Here is a 20,032-nt window from a genome sequence, read left to right on the forward strand (position 1 = left end):
GAAAGTGTTTATTAGGTGTGTGCTGAAACACAGAACTGAGGCTTGTGAGTAACATGGTAATATTTCACCTCCGTATCCCACAAGGGCACAGGGATAAAGCTGTCAGGTGCTGCTGGTGAGAGCAAATGTTTTAAGTACGCACTGGTAAGAAAAGAAACTTGCTCTGAAATACGTGAAAGCTGTGATGGCAACCAAAGTATAAACCACCTGATGCTCTGCCTTGCTGATGCTCAGGTAGCACGTATCATCTGAGTTTAGCTCAGCTGTATGTTAAAGACTTTTCAGGTTGTTTCTTACATCAAACTACTGATGCAGTAGGTGTGCACTAAGCAGGTCGACTGGTCCAGCAGTTCCACTTGTAGAGCTGGGTTTGGTTGTTACCAAACCAAGTAAGTTTCACAGCAGACCCAGCTCCAGCCCCCTGGCATCATAACCATTCTTGTTCGTTTCAAGCCTGCAAAAGCACCAGCAGCAGCACTGTGGGAGACAAGTCACCAGGGCTCTAAACCAGAACACAGGTGTGAAAGTCAGGGTAGGCAAGAGAAAGACAAGGTAAAGGTGGAATTCAGATATCTAAATGCTGTTCACACCTTTAGCAGGGTTCCTAAAGGTTTAGGGAATCAAGTTTTATTAATGAATATAAATCTGCCTCATGGGTCTTTTAACCAACTCTAGCAGCAGAGAATGGTTTATTTGGAATTAAAATGTTGTATGGAAATCTCAAGTCACTCGCAGTCAGTACTCTAAAGCTAGAGAGAAGAACCCTTGAGTCTTCAGCATGGTGTTAGTGACCTTCTCTAATGGCGCATTTTCCAGCTGTGTTTTTAATGACGTGGGAGCAACAAAGAAACTTTTCCCTCCCTCCCTCCCTCCCTCCACGTGGCAGTGTCCTGCTTGCCACCAGCACACGGTGCTGGCTTTCTGTGTGTGTTAGACAGCTCCCGTTGTAAGAGGCACAGACGGCTCTTACAGCTGTGGTGCCCGGCTGGCAGCGCTGCGCCGTGCCCTGTGCGTGCTGCTGGGTGAGGGGGTGCTCGCGGGGTGCTCTCTGCCGGGTGGCTCCATCCCGGGTTGCTCCACGTGTGCGAAGCGCTCGGGAGCTGCCGCCTTGCCCCGCCGCGGCGGGGTTCATTCATTCACAAAACCGCCCGAATTCAACCCAAACCCGGCCCGTGCTCGGTGCGCGGCCGCCGAGCGCCCCCTAGCGGGCGGTGCGGCAGCAGCACCCGGCCCCGGCTCCCTCAGCCGAAGCTCTGCCAGCGGCGGCCCCTCGCCCCCTGCCCTCCTGCAGCGGGGGTCTGCGAGCGCGGCCCCGGCCCTGCGGTGCAGCTGGGCGCTGTTCACGCGTGTCCCTGTGTGCTCTTCCCTCCAGAACACCTTGCACAGAACATTTCCAAGTCGCACATGGAAACGTGCCAGTACTTGCGAGAGGAGCTGCAGCAGATAACATGGCAGACTTTCCTGCAGGAAGAGATCGAGAACTACCAGAACAAGGTACAGGAGCATGCCACACTATGGCATGGGGGCTTTTAAAGCATGGTATTTCCGTAACACACTGCAAAATTCACTTTTTCACTGCTTTCTGTTTACTGTCAGGAATGTAGTTGTGTTTTCAAACAAAATAATGTGCTAGCATCCAAAGCAGCAAGATGACTGGGATATCCTGTCCTTTGTGATCAGGACAGGTACAGGAAGAGCTGTGCTCCTAAAGTCTGCCCGTGACAAACAAGGGTTAGAAACCAGAGACAGATTTTCTATCCTAAACACCCCATTATAGTAATATTTTCATTGATAATCTCCTGGATCAACAGCAACAACAGAAGCTGAAGCCACCAAGTTGTGTCATTTTACAGGGCTGACACAGACTTCGGGCAGGTTTCCAGCCTCCAAAGCCTGGCTGTGGTCCTGACCCCACTCCACCACTGTCACTGGGGCTGCAGTTCTGTGCTGCGGCAGAGGGGGACACACTGTAAGATTCAATCCACCTTTGGATTTCAAACATGGCTTCCATCACAAACTCCTGCCAAGTGGCTACTTCTGGAAAGCTGTCCTATTAAAGCACACTGTTCCTTGAATCTCTTTGTCATTTCCACCAAAAAATATTTAACCTTTAAGAATATAATTTTTTTCCACTCGTAAGGTAATTTCATTCTGAATTATTGCCAGCACATGAAAAAATCACTACTTTCATGCTGTCTTCATGTTGTTAACAAGATGATTTTCAGATATGTGTATTGTTACGTATCCTTCGGAACATGAGCTAGTCAGACAGTTCACATTCAGTACAAACTACAGAAAGTTGACAGGAAGGATGTGATTATACACTGCTGGTGTAAATTAGCATTCTCTTTTCATGCAGCAAATAAAATTCCCACTGAAATGGCAGGAATCATTCTACTTTGACATTTTTAGCTTATGAAATAAAAATACTCCAACCTGGATCTCTTCTGACATCCCTGAAGAAGTCTCACATGTTTGCACTGTTCGCTCATACACAGGAGGCTTTGGCTGGGAGGTTAATTCCCATTGTCCAACAAGCAGACTGTAGCCAGGAGTGCTGGAGAGAACTTGCTTGGTTTTACTTGATGCAGATGGGCTTTCCAAAGCTTGATCAGTAATTGTTCGATTTTTTTTTTCTCTCAAACAGCAAAGGGAGGTAATGTGGCAGTTATGCGCAGTCAAAATAACAGAAGCTATACAGTATGTAGTGGAATTTGCCAAACGCATTGATGGCTTTATGGAACTGTGTCAAAACGATCAAATTGTGCTTTTAAAAGCAGGTATGTGGGTCAGTTTGAAGGTCTGCTTCTATTAGTTTTGATTGAGGAAAGTGTTACCTGTATACAGGAATTGTATATGAATACTGTGTCCCTGCGCGTGGCAGGGGGTTGGAACTCTAGGTGATCTTTAAGGTCTCTTCCAGCACAAACCATTCTGTGATCCTATCTACGTATGTTGTACAATGATCATTTAAAATAATACAAGGGAAGAACCTTACAAATTGTCTGTGTCCTTGTGTGAAGTAATCCACCTCCTTAGTTACTCTGGGTAGAATGAGTTCAAGTCTACATGTGACAGTTTCATTATGAACAAAAGGAGCAACGAGGGTGTTAAGATGGAAAAGTTGGAATCAGGTGTTTTATTTTGGCTTACTAAGAGTGAGTAACAGTGTTTCAAGGTAAAAATCCAGCCTGTCCTGGGCCGGATGCTGTAGAAGTAATGCAGTTTACAAATACTGGACAAAGTTGTCAAAGCTTCATCAGTATAAATCTGAGCCAACTGCTTTGACTTCAGAGACTTCATTACTCAAATGGAAGTTATTTATTAGCGTTAACTGAGTGGCTTTAACAAAAACTTCCAAAGGGGTTTATGGGAATTCTTGTAATTCTACAAGCGAATCAAACTATGCCCTGCCCAGACACCTGCCGCCCCACTCAACTGATACTGAATGAGCACAGGGCATAGGAACGTTTTGAAGCCTCACTTGCTTTTCGCAGCAGGTCTCAACCTCACTAGTCAAACATACATTGTTTCTGTTTTAGGGTCTTTAGAGGTTGTGTTCATCAGAATGTGCCGTGCCTTTGACTCCCAGAACAACACAGTCTACTTTGATGGCAAGTATGCTAGCCCAGAGGTTTTCAAGTCCTTAGGTAAGGAACTGTCAAGTGTTGTATCTTAATAAAAACAGCATAAACATAATAAGGCAAGGGGAGAGCTGCTTTTTGTTGCAACAGCAGTAAAGGACTGTTGGAGCTGTAATTCAACACTTAGATCAGGGTAGAGCAGTTTGGATGCACTTGTTGACAACAGAAGCCCAGATTTCATAGCTAGAGAAACATTTTATAGATCGTGTTGGAAAAGGCAGCAGATTTTAAGCTAATTTTGGATATACTGATGTTAATGCTTTGGAGATATTGAGTGTTCTGTAACGTGCAAAGTCCAGTTGTTTGCAGGTAAGATACTGTAAACATATATTTTTTTATTATTAAACTACAGTTCATAATTTGAAATTTCTGTATGTTTTTGCTAGTTTTAAAAGGCTGCAGTTCACTGGGTGTAGATTTAGGATGTAAGCCATTTTGGAGGGCAGTGAAAATATGGCAGCAGAGGATGCGGCATAATTACTGCAGTAATCTCTGCCTTTCTCAAACACTTTACAGTACAAGGTCAGAGTCAGGCAATACAGAGGACGCAGTGTCACATGTGGGTTCCAGTGAAATAATTTCCATTTGTTAGCAACTACATCTAGACATTTAGGCTGGGTTGGGGCTGCAATGAGCAGAGAAGAGCCCTCCTTCCATCAGGTTGCAATCCCCTTCAAAGCAGGGCTCCACTTTCTGAGCTTCTAACAGCATGTATAACAGCAGCAGTAACCTGACTTACACCTGTGTGAACAAGAGAATGGGTGACAGGACAGTTCCTTTTCTGCATGAAAAGCTTTCAGACTTTGGCTTCTCCCTTTGCTCCTGCATGTACCTTGCATGCCTCTCCCCTTGCCTTCTGTGTGCTCAGCAGTCTTACTTTCAAGTACACATTTTGAACCTCCAGTCCACAGTGATGTAAGAAAGTTCCATTTAGGAACAGAAACAAAGCTAAAACAATTCTGAGGTTTCAAATTGCTTGGGTTGTATCCATCATTACCTCAGAAGAACCAAATGTGGAAAAGATGCAGCATGCCAAGCCTTCGTAATCCTGGCTGCCAGGTGTGGGAGCTGGGGACTTGGGGAAGTGGCATAATAAGCTCAGGCATGAGGGAGAGAGACCTCACTACCACTGCTTCATGGTCCTTAACGAGAAGACCATTCCCCTAGGAAGTATTTTGCCTCTATTTTTCACCTCCATCAGACTAAATCAACAGTCTGTAACTCTCTAGTAGTTCTGAACAATGTTGCATGAGCTGTGCCTTCTTTTTGGCAGGTTGTGAAGACTTCATTAGCTTTGTGTTTGAATTTGGAAAAAGCTTATGTTCTATGCACCTGACAGAAGATGAGATAGCCTTGTTCTCTGCGTTCGTTTTAATGTCGGCAGGTAAGAGACAAAGCTTTGCTCTAGGTTTATTTGCTAGAGGTTGTTTTTATGCTGTTAATGCTTTGTAATGCTAGTTAAGACTATCAGGCAGTGTGAAACACCATAATGGTTTTGAGTTGCTCCTCCTTGATCAAAATCTGTAATGGACACGTTAAAACTATGAATTCAGGCACAGGTTTGTTCAATTGGAAATCCTAATCTAAGCCCTTGTTTTCCAAATTTTCACCTCACTGGGGACTCAGCTTCTTTGTGAAAGCTTAAACGTGACTGCTGGGTCAGCCAGGGTGAGAGGCAGGAGGTAGCTTCTGAGTTTATATGGTCAGCTTTCAACTGTGAGAGCCTGCAGCTGCAGCAGAATTCTGCCGAGCCCATGACAGAACGCTTGCAGTGCCACCCCAGCTCTCTAAAGCAGGGCTGCCACTTTACAATGGTACAAAAATCCCGAGGTAGCTTTGTACCATCATGAAACTGGGTACACCAAGAATGACAATGCTGCAAGTCACCCCACGAGGCAGCCTGCGTCTGCCATCCTGAAATAACTGAAATAACCTCGTAATCTCAAGTAGGTAGGCACAGTACTCCAGGTTCTGGGAGGGCTTACGAGGTCAGGTGAAACAAGATACCAGTGCACAAAGTTTGTTTGTGCCTGGCATTAACGCCAAAGGAAATAAAGGCTGTTTTCAGACTGCAGCAGAATGGGTCCGGAGTGGTGGTGGGAGAGGCCGTTATTGACAGCGGGTTTATTGAGAATGTCACAAATACACTCTGGTGCTGTGAGCCAGAGTGGAACCATGTTAGTCCCATGTCTTCGTATGTCAGCCACAGAAATGCCCAATTTTGCCACAGAGCATGGACAGCAAACACTGCTTTTCAGCGAGGAAGTTCAGGAGCTTTTTTGATAGTTTTAACAGCTGAATATTTGCTTCTGATTTTTCTGTATGTCCCTGTAAATCTTAGCAAGAAGATCCACTTCAACTCTTGTTCATTATGTGATCTATTCATTTCCCATGAAAAAGTTGCTAGCTTAATTTTGTAATACCCTGCATTTTACAGACCTTGTTAGTAAATGATTATTAAATCTTACTCTGACACAGTGTTCTTCTAATCAAGGACTTCATAAAAGTAATTTGAAATGCCCATAATAAATACACTCCAAAACCTATTGATTTTGAAACTTGTTTTCTATGCAAGAGTATAGAAGAAGGGGAAGGAAAGTTGCAAACAAAAAAGATGAATCTGTAACAGACTTGGTACTTGTGTTGTGCTGTGACTGACGTGTGCAGTACTCGAGGTGTTAACTCCATTTATATTTAGATCGCTCGTGGCTTCAGGAGAAAGTAAAGATTGAAAAACTCCAACAGAAGATCCAGCTAGCGCTTCAGCACGTCCTACAGAAGAACCACCGAGAAGATGGAATCCTAACAAAGGTAAGAACCATACAGTGCCACACCATGGGACTGCAGGAGGAGGCTTACTTAAGAATGGGTGTCCTGAGCATGGTGTAAAGTTTTATGAATCCAAAATGCTTTGCTTAAAATCAAGGTGCTCAGCTGGAACTATTCACTAAAAACTAGAAGAGGTGAAGTGATGATGTACAAGGTTGATAACAGTCTGAAACCAAGTATTTTTATGTTGAACTGCATGAGAAGCAATGAAGGTTTTTACCCTCCTCCTCCCACACAACATTTCTACCAGAGAGTTCTATTTCAGTTCTACAATATGCATGCCTTAAGCCTTGTGAAGTCTCTGCCTGCATGACAATGAAGTTGTGATAACATGCAATACCCAAACTAACCTTGTTGTTCTGTCTTCCATGAGAAGTTCCCCACACAGCCTTTTTTCTCAATAGTTCTTCCAAACACTGGTGCTTGGGGAAAAAGGATCCTACATACTACTGTGCTCATCTAAAGTATCTGTAGGTCATTTTTCAAAAATGGAAGCGTGGTGTGATGTTAAAAAACATAAACAGGAAGAACTGGGGAAAGATAAGCACTTCCTTATGGAGGAGCAATACACAGCCAGAAAGCTTAAGCTCAGTTTCACACCACAGAATTAATTACAATAGAAGCTGGATGGCCCAGCCCATGTTAAATCCTAGCTCATGGAATTCTTTTCCATATCTGTATACTCTGGATACCTTTGCTGGAAGAAAGTTTCTTCCACATGCTTTGACACAAGGATGTGTTCAGTACATTCAGGGAGTACCCTAGCGATAATGTTGAAGTACAGATCTTCCTGGTCTGTTCCTTTTCACCTGATTCGGCATAAGTTAAAAAGGCCTAATTGCATTCCCTCCACAATGTTCACAGTGGGTTTAAAAGCAGTCAGGACTGCCTTCTTCCAAGGGAATGGCTAAGCTGTGTGAATGAAGATCCAGCCATGAAATACTTCTGTATCAATGCAGTGTTTGATAGGCAGGTGAGGAAACCAAATGATACCTTTTCCTAGGAGCATAAAGAAAAGGTTACTGTATAGCTATCGTTAGTCCATTACTTCAGTAGCTTGTTTAGTGCCTTCTCTCCCCAACCCTCCCCCCCCCCACCTTTTTGTATTAATGCAACCTAAGAAACATCCATGACTGTGTATCAGATGTGTCATTCTCGAGGTAAACAACTGACGTGAACTCAGTGTTTAGAAGAGCTTTAATCTAAGAGCAAGACTGCGAGGCCTGGTTCCATGTATGTGACCCTATGACTTCTGTTCATTTTTTACAGTTAATATGCAAAGTGTCTACTTTAAGAGCACTGTGTGGACGACATACAGAAAAGCTTATGGCATTTAAAGCAATATACCCAGACATTGTACGACTTCATTTTCCTCCACTTTACAAGGAGTTGTTCACTTCAGAATTTGAGCCAGCGATGCAAATTGATGGGTAAACGTATCACCTAAGCACTTCTAGAATGTCTGAAGTACAAACAGTAAAACAAAAGAAAGGAAAAAATTAAAAATTAAAAAAAAAAAGAAAAGAAAGAAAGAAAACCAAGACACTTTATGTGGCCCTGCACAGACCTAGGGAGCCAACACACTGCACATCTCTTGGCGGTCGGGGTCAGGCGAAGGATGGGAAACAATGAAACAAAGTTGAACTTGTTTTTCTCATGCATATGATTTCCATTATGCCTACAAATATGGACCCTTTTTCTGTCTCAGCTTCTCAATCTTTGACCTCTGTTTACACAGACTGAGGGTACTCATGTCAGAAGGTTGTTTTCTCCTGTAGTTCACTGCCCAGACTTTTGACAGAACAATCAATTTGTTGATCAGAACAGAGAGTCCACCTAGTAATCAGCGACTGGTGTGCATTGCAGAGATTTCAGCATCAGTTTGCACAACTTGCTCATTGTTTCATGAAGGACGATTTTTTTCACCTACCACTGTTTGCCAGTAGACAGAACGGCATGAAAAGGGTCCATAGCAATAGCAACAATAGCATTATAATATATTACAGGGTAAATGGGCATGAAGACTATATATAGCAAAAGAGATATTGTTTATATATTGTTTTAATTAATATAAAATGTAGTTACTGGTATAGCTTTTCTTGTTGAATTGATAAGGCACTTTCATTTTGCACCTTTTTCTTTAAATTAAATGCTAGCGTGTTCATTGTTGTGTTGCATGTGCACCAGAAATTCAAGTTTAACTGAAAAAGGTTTGGCAGGTACTAGTACGTATACGTTGGGAGGTATTTATGCTGCTGTTTTCCATGTTACTCTTAAAGAGAGGCTGGTCATATCCTGAAACGGTTATAGAAATATTTTTTTTAATAGTTGAAAATAATGACAACTTTCTGAATTAAAATCAGCTTTTCAGCTGCTAAATTCAAGGTACTTTTAGTTTCAGATCTTTCAAACCTGAATGTTTAAAATGACATGCCGAAATTCCAAGTTAAGTGCACAAGTCAAACGCCTCATTTTCAAAGGTGCTGAACTTCTGTGCTCAAAGTTAAAGCAATTACAGAACAGCTACAAACCAGTAATGTGCACCCTTGGAAATCAGGCTATTTGAAGTGTATTTCTGCCCACCATCAATCCAGGTTTGAAGGTAGTTACTCAAGTCTGTATCTACAGTAAAAGTATGTGTATATGACGTGTATGTAGAAAAGTAATTTTATATACAATTTTACATACCTTGTACTCCATATTGTAAACAATGCATTCAAACTCCACACTCCAGCCTATCAAAATTCACAGAAGTCAAAATTCATAGTCTTTAACTTCAGTGAGGTGAGACACTGACCCCTGTTCTTCTAGCTCTCAGCAGTGCAGTTTCAGGCAGCTGACCAGAGAAGTCCATTGGTCTCCTTATGTAAAATACGCACTTTAAAGTTTATCAGATGAGGACAGACTAACAAAGTAAAGGCACGCGGTTTGGCTGTACTCTGGGTAATGTCAGGAAATTGTTGATATTATAGATCTGCATTCTGGAATTTTGATTCCCATACTGCATAACCAACTAATAAGCTGAATCTTGCAGTCTTTATCAGTCCTTATTATTGCCAATTGTCCTTCCCTTTAGGAAGAAACTCTCTCCAAGCAGATGTGGCAAGTAAACCTAGTTCTGAAGGCAGATTCACAGTAACCGACATCACAAAATACACTGGGACTAGCTGAGCCAGAGGTGTGTCATTGGTTTGGATGAGATAGACGTGTAACTGGATGCCTTAGAGGTCGACACAAATGAGTTCATGACGAAGTATGTAAGAAAAAAAAAAACAGGAACTTTAAAAACCAGTAAGGAATGAGACAGAATGTGCTCGATGGGTTTGATTGCTTACATTTAGTATACTTGTTAGGTAACAGAAGTGAACAGAACCACTCTGAAGCCTATTTTTAAAAGGAGGATTGGGTCAGTGGGTTACTATAAACAAAACAGAGGTTTACTCTATGATTTGAACATGCTTCCTGTGGGATCAAATTGAGGCATTTAGACATCATGCCTGTTAAAAATGTCACAGTCTGCCACATCAGGGAAGCTTACAGCTATTGCTCACCTCTGCAGTTTGAAAGGAGGGGAAATGAGCAGCTCGTATTTCCCCTTCAAAGCAGTATGCTTGTAGTGTGGGAGGGGAACACCTACACCTCCAGGAGCACTGGGATGGAGCCATGAGAGTGCTTGCGGGGAAAAAGCCCACAGAGACGTGCTTTTCCTGCTCCATGCTGCCTGCTGCGGCGGCGGCAGCTCACAGCCAGCACAGCCACCCCCCAGTCCCTCCAAAACCCTGGTCCTAGCAGCATTGTTTACTTTACTGGAGTAACTGGCATGATACAGTACTTGCATTCTAACATGTGTTCCTGTTTTTAAAGATGCCCTTTTAACTAACAAATGTTTTCTGAATGTGACCAGCCTTAGGTGCTAGTCCTGTAAAGATCAACTAAACTTAAATTTCAGTGTCAACTAATGAATAATGAAGTAAGGCCTATACTTTAGAGAGTGAGATACAACTCCTACTTCTGACAATAAGTAGACTATCAGGCAAAATATCTGGGGATTAATTTTCAGTCACATCCTTTTCTTACCTTTTCCTGATGAGTATTAGTACTTTGCCAGGCAGCTAGGTGCCAGTGGTTTTGTTTGGTATCTAGTTCAGCATATTTACACCTGTAAGTCATTGACAACAGATTTTTTGAGCACTTACTAACACCATGACCATAAAAAAGGCTCGATAGGGCCTTAGCTGAAAGCCTTTTGCATCTGAAAGCAGCTTGTGACATGTTCTGCTAGGCCAGAAAGTGCTGTCACTTTTGTCCGTGGGAGCTCCTGTGTACTGGCAAGGTGTTAAATCAGGCTGTGCATACACACCCCAGGTAACTCTGCTTTCCTACTGCTGCCAACCGCCATAGTTGGGGCCAGTGGGTATTCACATGAGTCTTTCCATAGTCTGCACAGCTCACTACAAACAAAAACATGAGGACAGCTGAAGATAAAGGAGTCATCTATTCTTTTTTGAATGATCTGTTCCTAAAAGTGAAAAACAGATTTTCATTGGGTGCTACATCTATCCACAGAGCTGTTTTCTGGCTTTCTAGGAAAGAGAGACTGCACTGTGCTGTCCTTTGAACCACCCTAATGTACTCCAACATCTCCAGCATTGTTTGACGTTTTAAAAACAATGGGATTAGGTGAAAAGGGAGGCTGGTTTTAAGTTTGGTTGTTCTTTATTAAAGCTTACCTATCTTAGTGTGGATACCAAGATATCTGTGTGTGTATGTGCACCTCTGTGCGTGTGTGTGTGTGCGTGTGTGTATGTGTGAGTACCTCTGTGCGCACGTGGATGGACGTGTGGTACGGGTGAGTGCCTGCTTCTTGGCTGTTACGTGTCAATGGAATAAAGAAAATGTATTAAAAATACTTAAGTCAAAAATAGAAGGTGGAAAAAAGATTTATTCTATACAAAGCCTTGTCTGGACCACTTTAGAGAGACTTCTATTTTTTTAACCCTTCTATAAATGTTTGATGGCACTTGAAATATTCCTGCAATAAAATGTGATTTGTGTAAACAAGAAAAAATTTTGTAATGTGAAACAATGAAAGAAAGTAATGTAATTTTTCTAAAAAACAAGAAAAAAAACACAAACGAACGAACTTTGTATTATTTTCTTGATGGAATTTGTCTATTTGTCTTTGAAAAACTTTTTATTTCATTGAATGTGCCATAGTAGAGGTGTGTTTTTCTTTTTTTTTGTTTTCTCGTTGTTTTTACATTCTAGCCTAAAGGAATAGCTGTGTTCCGACATTCCAAAATGCAAGCTGACATAGCGGTCACGATTAAACGGTTTGATTAGTAAGCTTCAATCATTGTTGCTTTTTTTGCACATGTTCTTCATTCCTCTACAGTGCAATATGTACATAGAGCACTTGCGGGTGTAACCTTGATCCCTCAGGGAAAAATACATATTTGTACAGGATTTTTCTTTTTTTTTTTTGCCTTTTTTTTTTTTTCCTAAGGAATGTCGACTGAATCACTTGTCTGTTGTTGAGGGGCAGCCAGATAATAATCCTAAACCACTGTCACAAAACGTTGTTTAAAATTTGTGCCCTTTTATTATTTAAAAAAAAGAGAAATAAAAGCTATTTTCTGACAGTTCTTTGTGCTGATTGGTGACAAAGGGTAAATAGCTAAGCACCTTATGATTGACTTAACTGTGAATGACAATCCATCTCGCTATCAACAACAGAAAGCCCTATCATTTTGGAGCTGGGGTTAAAAGTCAGAAACTAATGTGCTCAGGGATCTTCTAAAGCTCTTCAACAGGGTGGCCAGTACTACTGGTGGAACAAATTACGTGTTAAAAAATACTGATATTTTTTTCCCTTCTCCCTCCCCCCAGGCACAAGAGAACTGGATATTTTTCTTTTCTTTTTAACTAACTGCTCTATGCGTGCCTCATTCCCTTACTTGGTTTTGGAGCAGAGCTGCTCCTAGGTCTGTTTTGTTCAAAACAAAAGTACTCCAAACAGTGCAAAGGTTTTGTAGTTATATTTTAGAAAACAAATTAATGCTGACCCTTAAACGAATGACTGAAATTAATTTCAATACCCTCGAAACATTTTTATAATGATAGGACTGTTTTCCCAGATGAATTTCAGTGTTTTGGAGTAGAAAATGAGGTTTCAGTATTTAAATTATTGTCAAAGAAAACAAATCATTTTATGATAGTGCAATAAGAATGCAAAGGGGATGATGAGGTTTCAGCAATGAAGTCACATAAAAGGGAGCCTAGATCTGCACGAGTAAAAGAACAGCACTGCAGACACTGTCTGTCAGTGTTACATATGATTCATGGTAAAGCAAAAAAACTGACTGGAAAGAAACACTGAGGCTGAAGACATTTTCACACCTAGTGCATCAAATACAGCAATGCCAAGTGATGAAAATGGCATAAAATGTCTAGGAAGTCTCCAAGTGCCAAATTGTAGGATTTGGGAAGCCTGACCCAGTTAGCCTTGGTTTAGGGCTTCACATTTTGAAAATACAAGTAGAAAAGTGAATAAGCAAATGCAAACAGCAAAAGCAAGACTTCCAGACTTTCGTTAGATTGGGAAGAGAGTGAATTTCTCATCAAGCCTGTCTGCTTGCAAAAAGCATCAGTTCTCCAGTTTCTTAAGTAATTGAGGGTTTTTTCACTGGATATATGGGTTCCAGTTGTTTATTTTAGGTTGCTTAATAGATAGGGAAATTTTTCTTACAGCTTTGCAAGCTGACAGTCGAGTTTAGCTTGGCTTGGCCTTCCGAGGCAGACAACTGCTTAGCAAATACGACCTCTTGGATCAGCGGGTGTTCTGGCTGCTTCAGCAGAAGAAAATTCCTATTGCTGATTCACAGTAGCACCTCTTCTTTACATACCTGCGTATCAATTAAACAGACTGTTAGTACGTACAATCTATGAGATGTTTTAACTATGTAGTGGGGTGATCGCTTTTTTGGGATTGGCATGGACGTTCCCCAATCTATACTTGATGAACAAAAACCTGGTTGCCCAGTATAAGCTGTGCAGACAATGTGGTGGTTTGTTTTTTTTTTCTCTACACATTCCTAAACTTGCCAATGTAAATGTAATTATTTATATAAATGTCAGAAACAGCATTTACTATCCAATATCCAAAAATAATAAGCAATTTTCTCTTGAGTATTCAGTATATGACATTCTACCTGTGCTAGCTGATTCAGATTGCACAAAACAACTTTCCTTAGCTGGAGAAAGATAAGTATTCGATTTTTTTTTTTTTCATTATTAATACTAATATTTATTACACGTTTCAACCATGAATAGATTTGAATATTAGCCTCCTGTTTTGTTTATACTTAAGTATTCCTGTCAGTAAATCATTTGGTGGAAATGAGGGCAAATGCATACAGATACCAAATACCACAGCAAAAAGAGAAGTTTTAAAACTTAAATGAATATTTATTTTAAAATCATTGCAGTATGTGCTTTAATCCTAGTACTGTGATAATAGCTCGCTAAATAATGCTGAGTCACTGGACTTGAGGGGAAAAATACGTAAGATTTAGGATAATACACGGTCTGTCTTTGGAACTTTATTCAGGTACTAAACACAATTGTAACATCAAAATAGAAGCTGTATTCTACCTTTTGCATATGTAATGTTGCTGGTTAACTCTTTTTTTCTTGCCTTTATCATTGGTAGAATATAGCAATAACTTCGTAGCAATAAGTAGGCTATCCAAAAAAGACACAAAACATGATAAAGGCTTCAGATCAGTATGCGTAGATTAATTTCTTCTGCCACAATATTCACTTGTATGTCTTCCCTCATAATCTTATTACTTGTTCAAGCTGAATTTCACAGTCAAGGTCTTCAACTTGACACGTGGCATCACACCTTTCTGTTAACATCTGCATGTTTTGGGTGTTCATACGTCCTTTGTATATTTGTTTTCCTGTAAGTCAGTGTTTCTCAAGGTTTCTGAAAGCACAGTCCTTCTGGGCTCTATTTCTTCATGGGACTCTGTGTTGGAATTAACTTTTTCTGGGCAGGGAGTGCGAACCAGCTGTAATTACTGGCGGCATTTCCTAGCTGGAGGAACTGAGTGCTGCTAGTACTTACCAACATCACAGATACTGCAAATGCTTGGTGCTTGCAGCCAAGAGCTAGCTCCTCCAGGCTGGGGGGGCTGAGCTGCATCCAGCCAGTGAGTTCCACTTGTCTGCAGCCAGTACCACCACAGGCTCTGCGCTGGAGAACCAAGCTGCTGCACTTCACCTAGAGCCGAGCTACACTTGCCTGACACAGTGTTTTGATAATAATCTAAACACTTTGGCAACTTTCAAATGGTTGTGACTTTCGGTTTGAGAAACACTACCCTAAATTACCCCACAAAGTCTTAATGTAGATGCACAAACTTTACAGGAACTTGCAATCTGTAATGCTATCTACATCTAATGCAGAGAATTCATAAGCAATACAGTGAATTTTATTTCACAAAAAGGCATACGTACTGTACACCTAATTCCAAAATGTTCCTCATTTCTACACTGATTTAGAAACAAGCTACATAACAGTGGTGAATATTTGAACTATTAGGACATTAACTGGCTGCTTCTTTATATGTACCTGTATTGTCTGCCTGCTCCTTTTCTGGAGACGTGTTTTTGTATTGGATGTTTGGGCCAATGGGAGGCTTCAAGCTACAATGTATTTTCCCAGAATAAATATATTTAACGTATGACAAACCCCAGACAAGGCTTTTTAAAATGTATAAAGAACTGCAGTGTTAGGTGGTTTCTTTGCAAACTGTTTTCAATGTTGTCCATTTTTATGGCACCTTTAACAATATTCTTGTTTCCAAAGTACAAAAAAAAAAAGGTTAAAAATACTCTAGCCATAACTGAATGTCAAGCAATAAAAACAAATGACTTTTTGTGCATAGATTTAAAAGAAATACAAGTTTTAGACATCTGCATGTAAATGCAATCTCTTGTTTACTGCTTTCTTAAACTTGAGCAATTGATTCCTTATTTTACTACTAATTTAAGGACTTGTAATGGCCTGTAAACATTTTATCTTGCTCTATTCTTTCAACTCTAACTTCGTCTCTGCTTTGGAGTCATAATATTTAATGTTGTTCTGCTCACCTCTATACAGTTAACTTTTTGCTTTCATTCTGTATAGATAAAGTTATACTATAAACAGCCTACACAGTGCAAATATTTATCTGTTTATCAAATACCACATTATGCTGTATAATATCTGTTTTACTATATAATCTATTTTAGACATAGCTGTTTAGAACTAGAGTGTGCTATTTTTGTGTTTTTCTGATGTGTGGTGCTAGATAAGTTACTTTTGTGAACAAAAGCAAACAAACCCCTTTTATTCCTAGACAATACCACCTTTGGGTCTTGTTAATTTCACTGAGTATAACTATATATAAATATATATATTTGTGTATATATATATATACACCAACATATGCCCAACAAGTACCTGTATCAGAGTACAAGATTTGGGACATGGTTTTCTCTTTAAATGCATAGTGTCATTATATAAATTATTCTATAGTATATTTAATAAGGAGAAAATTACTTCACTGGTACAGATACTTGATATCAAATGTAGAATTTTTTTCTACATTATTAACATTATTAATTATTAACGTTATTAAAAATGTTCTGTCCAGCTTGTTATCCTTTTGATTACTAAAACAGTCTGTCTGTATTGTATCAGAAAAAAAGAAAAACATCTAATCTGCCAGGATAAAGTAATTGCAATATGTTGTCTGTCTGAAAGGGAGGTAGTTACTTGGCTTTTGGGGAGAATTCTATCCTGTCGTTGCATCTGGTATTTATAGATGTTATTCTGCTGGGTGCCTTCCTCCCTCTTCACTTTAAATAGGATCTGTACACACTCAAATGCGGATGTTACTAGGCCGTGCTGACACACTTAACTCCAGTTACTGTAAATAGGAATGTTCTGTACATCTTCCATCATAGATGGATGGCTGAATTCAGTCCTTGGATATGCTTTCTAAACCGTGCATACACATCCCAGGACAGCCATTAGCACCTACAGCTAATTAAGAAGTGGAATTTGCAACGTTTTGTCAGGTCTGGGGGTTTTGTTTTTATTTTGTATGTATACCTTAATTTACATAGTCATGTACCCTTAAAAGTACTCCTGTCCCCTGTTCCTTTCATTCTAAGATATTGTTTTCATGTTATTTCTTAAAAACTCATGGATATCAAATATCTAACTATGGAGGTAATTAACCTTTTAAATATTTATTAGATTTTTTCTGTAATATTACTGAATTTATAAGATCTTTAGCAAAGATTTTTGAGCAATTTATTAAATACAATGTTTCTGTTTACTGCACTTTTTGATAATAGAAGGTAGTGAATTTTAAAGCCATGGTTCTTGGCTTCCATGCACTGCTTTTATACCCTCAATCCAAGGAATATATATATATAAATAATTTTTTTTAAACAGCAAACATACTGTTGTCCTAAAAATAAATACAAACTTTACCGCACCATGGGTATATTTTCATAAGTGGAATGTTTAACTGCAAACACTATCAGGACAATTATAAAAACCTCTTGAAGCTACAATCTTATTTAAATATAAGCCATGACGATTTTATTTTCCCTTGTTGTTGATTTAAGTCACCTTTTGATATTTTCCAAGAGAAAAGGACTCGCACTTAAATTTGTATGTACCAACCTCCACATAATGCCAGGAACACGTTCTCCCTACTGTTTTAATTTTAATAGTTTGATATATTTATGCAAAACCATTTGGTTAAAAAATACATTCTCCCTGTTTACTAAATGTTCAATGTAACGAGACCAGAATAAATGCTGATTACAAATACACATCAGTTTGAAGATTAAGCACATAGACTTCAAAAACCTCGTTGAGTGATATGCTCAAAATTTCTGTAAATACACATAAGCTGAAATGCAATTATACTGTACATGTAAATATATGCTGTCATGTGTACAGTATGTACAAATTCCTTTTCTAGCCACATAAAATCGAAGCCATCAAGAGGAATACTAAAGTGGTATTGTACTAAACCTTTGCTAATGATCTTTACCCAGTCACTTCACTTCTCACTTTCATGGACCTGTCCAATTCACTCCTACGATAACCTGCTTATATTCAAGTTTGTTATTTTACTCAGTCCCGAAAAAAGTATTTTGATTCATTTTGTAAATATGACTGTAAAAATAAGAGATTTAATGTTGTCTTTTAAATACTCCAATTTTCATTCTAATATGAATGTTGTTATATTGTACTTAGAAACTGTACCTTTAATATTACATTACCTTTATTAAGTGCATTGAACACATCGATTTTAGATGTGCTTTATGTACTGTTATCCTGTAATAAAACTTCAGCTTCTAATGGAAAAAAATCTGTCTTAATTTTTTGTCAGTAGCATCTGGTTTGTTTTTCCAAATTGTGGTTTATTAGGTTTATTCTTTAAGGAATGAACAGTTACAAGATTAGGCTATGCTACCGAGCACATAGAGCTCTTTAGGCCATACATCACATAATGTTTGGCAGCAGGGAAACAAGACAATTCCCAAACACCTTGTAAGCTCCCATTTTGGCCAACAAGCACTTTAAAATTCCTTGCAGCGAGTGTGGATCAGTCTAGCTTCCCTCTCCTTGAAGTTGTCTTCCTGTTAAAAATCACAGTTCAGTGCAGAGTGCAAGACAGAAGAAACCTGGCTTTAAGGCCTTCCCAGTGATTCTGGAAATAGCGCGCTCTGGGTTAGTTCTAAATGAGGATCTGGGTATCAAAATTGAGGTTTTAATACAATTTAGAGATCAAAATTCAAAGTGGCAACTCCCCTCTGCTGTGCTAACTTTGGGAGCACCCGAATGTCAGCAGCACACTTTATTCTTCAGGCATGCATGATTCTGCTTTTGCACCTAGATCCAGAAATGTTTCCATCTTGACAGAGTTTGAGCAGCTCACTATTTATATGTCTGTCCATGATCCAGAAATACCTACTGACATTCATCTTTGAAGCCCTGTATCTGGGAGCAGCCTTCACCTACAGATCACATATACCAAAAAAAACCCAAACAATAGTGGAAATGTTTGTGTTCTTAGAACTTTAGCATCAAGCAGTGCTACAGAAGTTGGTTCTACAGCAGCTCCATGACTAAAGCAGTCTCTGAGACACTGAAAATCCAAGTTTATTTTTCTCATCCTCAAGACATCATTCCTGCCCAATCTTTCTACACAAAGGTGAGATTCAAATCACCAAGATACAGGTTAGGCAACAACTGTTCATGTTCAGTGTAAAATGCAGGAGACAAACTGAGGACTCCCATGGCCGCCCATAAGGAAAACTGAACTGCAGGTTAGGAGGTGGCAATTTTGACCCCTATTTCACAGAATGGTTGAGGTTGGCGGGGACCTCCAGAGGCCACAAGCAGCGCCACCTACAGCCACTTGCTCAGGACCACATTCAGACGGCTTCTGAGTTACCCTCCAATGATGGCAACTCCACAACTTCCCTTGGCAACCTGTGCCAGTGCTCGATTACCCTCACCATGAAAAAGTGTTTCCTGATGTTCATGTTTATGTCATGGAACTAAAAGGATCACATCTAGGAAGAAGCCCCATTAAAAGAGAGAGATGCAGACTGAAGTAGGACATAACCAGACACAGTCAAAACCAGTCTTCTAATCTTTAGGCTACATAACTGCTACCCTGGCAGCAGTTTTGAAGTTAACATTACTCTGTACAAGGATACCTCCAGGACTGGAGTGGACCCAGTAATGAGAAATCCTTCCACTTCTCAAGGGATACACAAACCAAAAAAGTCCAGAATTTAAATCAAACAATGTCCTTAAAAATGATCTGCAAGCAACCTCTGCTAGTGATTTTAGATAGCATTCTGAATCATCTCAGTATATTTTATGTATTTAATGCCCAGAGTTTGTTGCGGGATTAGGTGCTGTGAACACTTTGATCACTTCATGCCGTAATACTCACTTCCCTCTTAATGTTCCAACTATGGACATGTGCAGGGGATCACCTTTTCTTGTAACACATGTAAATGAGTTTCCATCACCCAGACCTACAGAGGATGTTTGAATTCCACATTTCACCACACTGGGAAGTCCGATCATCACTTACGGGGTTGGGGCTCTGCCTACACGGTTAACAGTGAGCCAGCCAGACGGGAAGCTCGGGAGAGGAGGGAAGCTGATAAAGGCAGCGACCTCCGCGGGGCACCTCAGCCCTCTGACGCACGGCCCAACGCCCCTGAGGGACAAGCCACCCGGCACACCCAAGGTAGGAACTGACTCTCGGGGCACCAAACACCCGGTCAGGGAACACCTTAGCGAAGAACGTGCGGTCGGAGCGGAGCCCACGGCGCGGACAGGCCCCAGCCGCGCTCCATCTCCCGGCGAGAAGAGGCGGGACGGGCTCGGCCCGCCCAGCAGGAGTACCGCCTGCCACAAGATGGCCGCCGCACCCTCTCACCAGCCGCGGCGCGATCCCGCG

The 20,032-nt window shown here is 40.5% G+C and overlaps 1 protein-coding gene and 1 long non-coding RNA gene across 7 annotated transcripts in view; one reads left to right on the forward strand and one right to left on the reverse strand.

Annotated features, from left to right (window-relative positions):
- Nucleotides 1-12,115, forward strand: part of RORA (RAR related orphan receptor A) — a 348,414-nt gene extending 336,299 nt beyond the window's left edge. For all 4 annotated transcript variants that reach the window (XM_062626390.1, XM_062626362.1, XM_062626381.1 and 1 more), the window contains 6 exons: nucleotides 1,373-1,494; nucleotides 2,648-2,780; nucleotides 3,543-3,650; nucleotides 4,918-5,028; nucleotides 6,343-6,455; nucleotides 7,743-12,115. In XM_062626390.1, the coding sequence (XP_062482374.1) occupies nucleotides 1,373-1,494; nucleotides 2,648-2,780; nucleotides 3,543-3,650; nucleotides 4,918-5,028; nucleotides 6,343-6,455; nucleotides 7,743-7,907 (752 nt within the window). In that variant the 3' untranslated portion in view covers nucleotides 7,908-12,115. The remainder of the gene's footprint in view (nucleotides 1-1,372; nucleotides 1,495-2,647; nucleotides 2,781-3,542; nucleotides 3,651-4,917; nucleotides 5,029-6,342; nucleotides 6,456-7,742) is intronic.
- LOC134167593 (uncharacterized) lies at nucleotides 11,542-19,954 on the reverse strand. Of its 3 annotated transcripts, none has more exons than XR_009966231.1 (2): nucleotides 19,865-19,954; nucleotides 11,542-13,378 (listed from the first exon to the last, which is right to left on the reverse strand). It is a non-coding gene; the product is annotated as an uncharacterized LOC134167593 (long non-coding RNA). The 3 variants fall into 3 exon arrangements; XR_009966232.1 differs by having other exon boundaries at nucleotides 19,850-19,935; XR_009966229.1 differs by lacking the exon at nucleotides 19,865-19,954 and adding an exon at nucleotides 19,517-19,843.
- Nucleotides 19,955-20,032: the final 78 nt, after the last annotated feature.

This window comes from Pezoporus occidentalis, unplaced genomic scaffold, assembly GCF_034315485.1.
Source record: "Pezoporus occidentalis ecotype Australia unplaced genomic scaffold, CSIRO_AGI_Poc_V1 ctg11, whole genome shotgun sequence".
Taxonomy (NCBI): domain Eukaryota; kingdom Metazoa; phylum Chordata; class Aves; order Psittaciformes; family Psittacidae; genus Pezoporus; species Pezoporus occidentalis.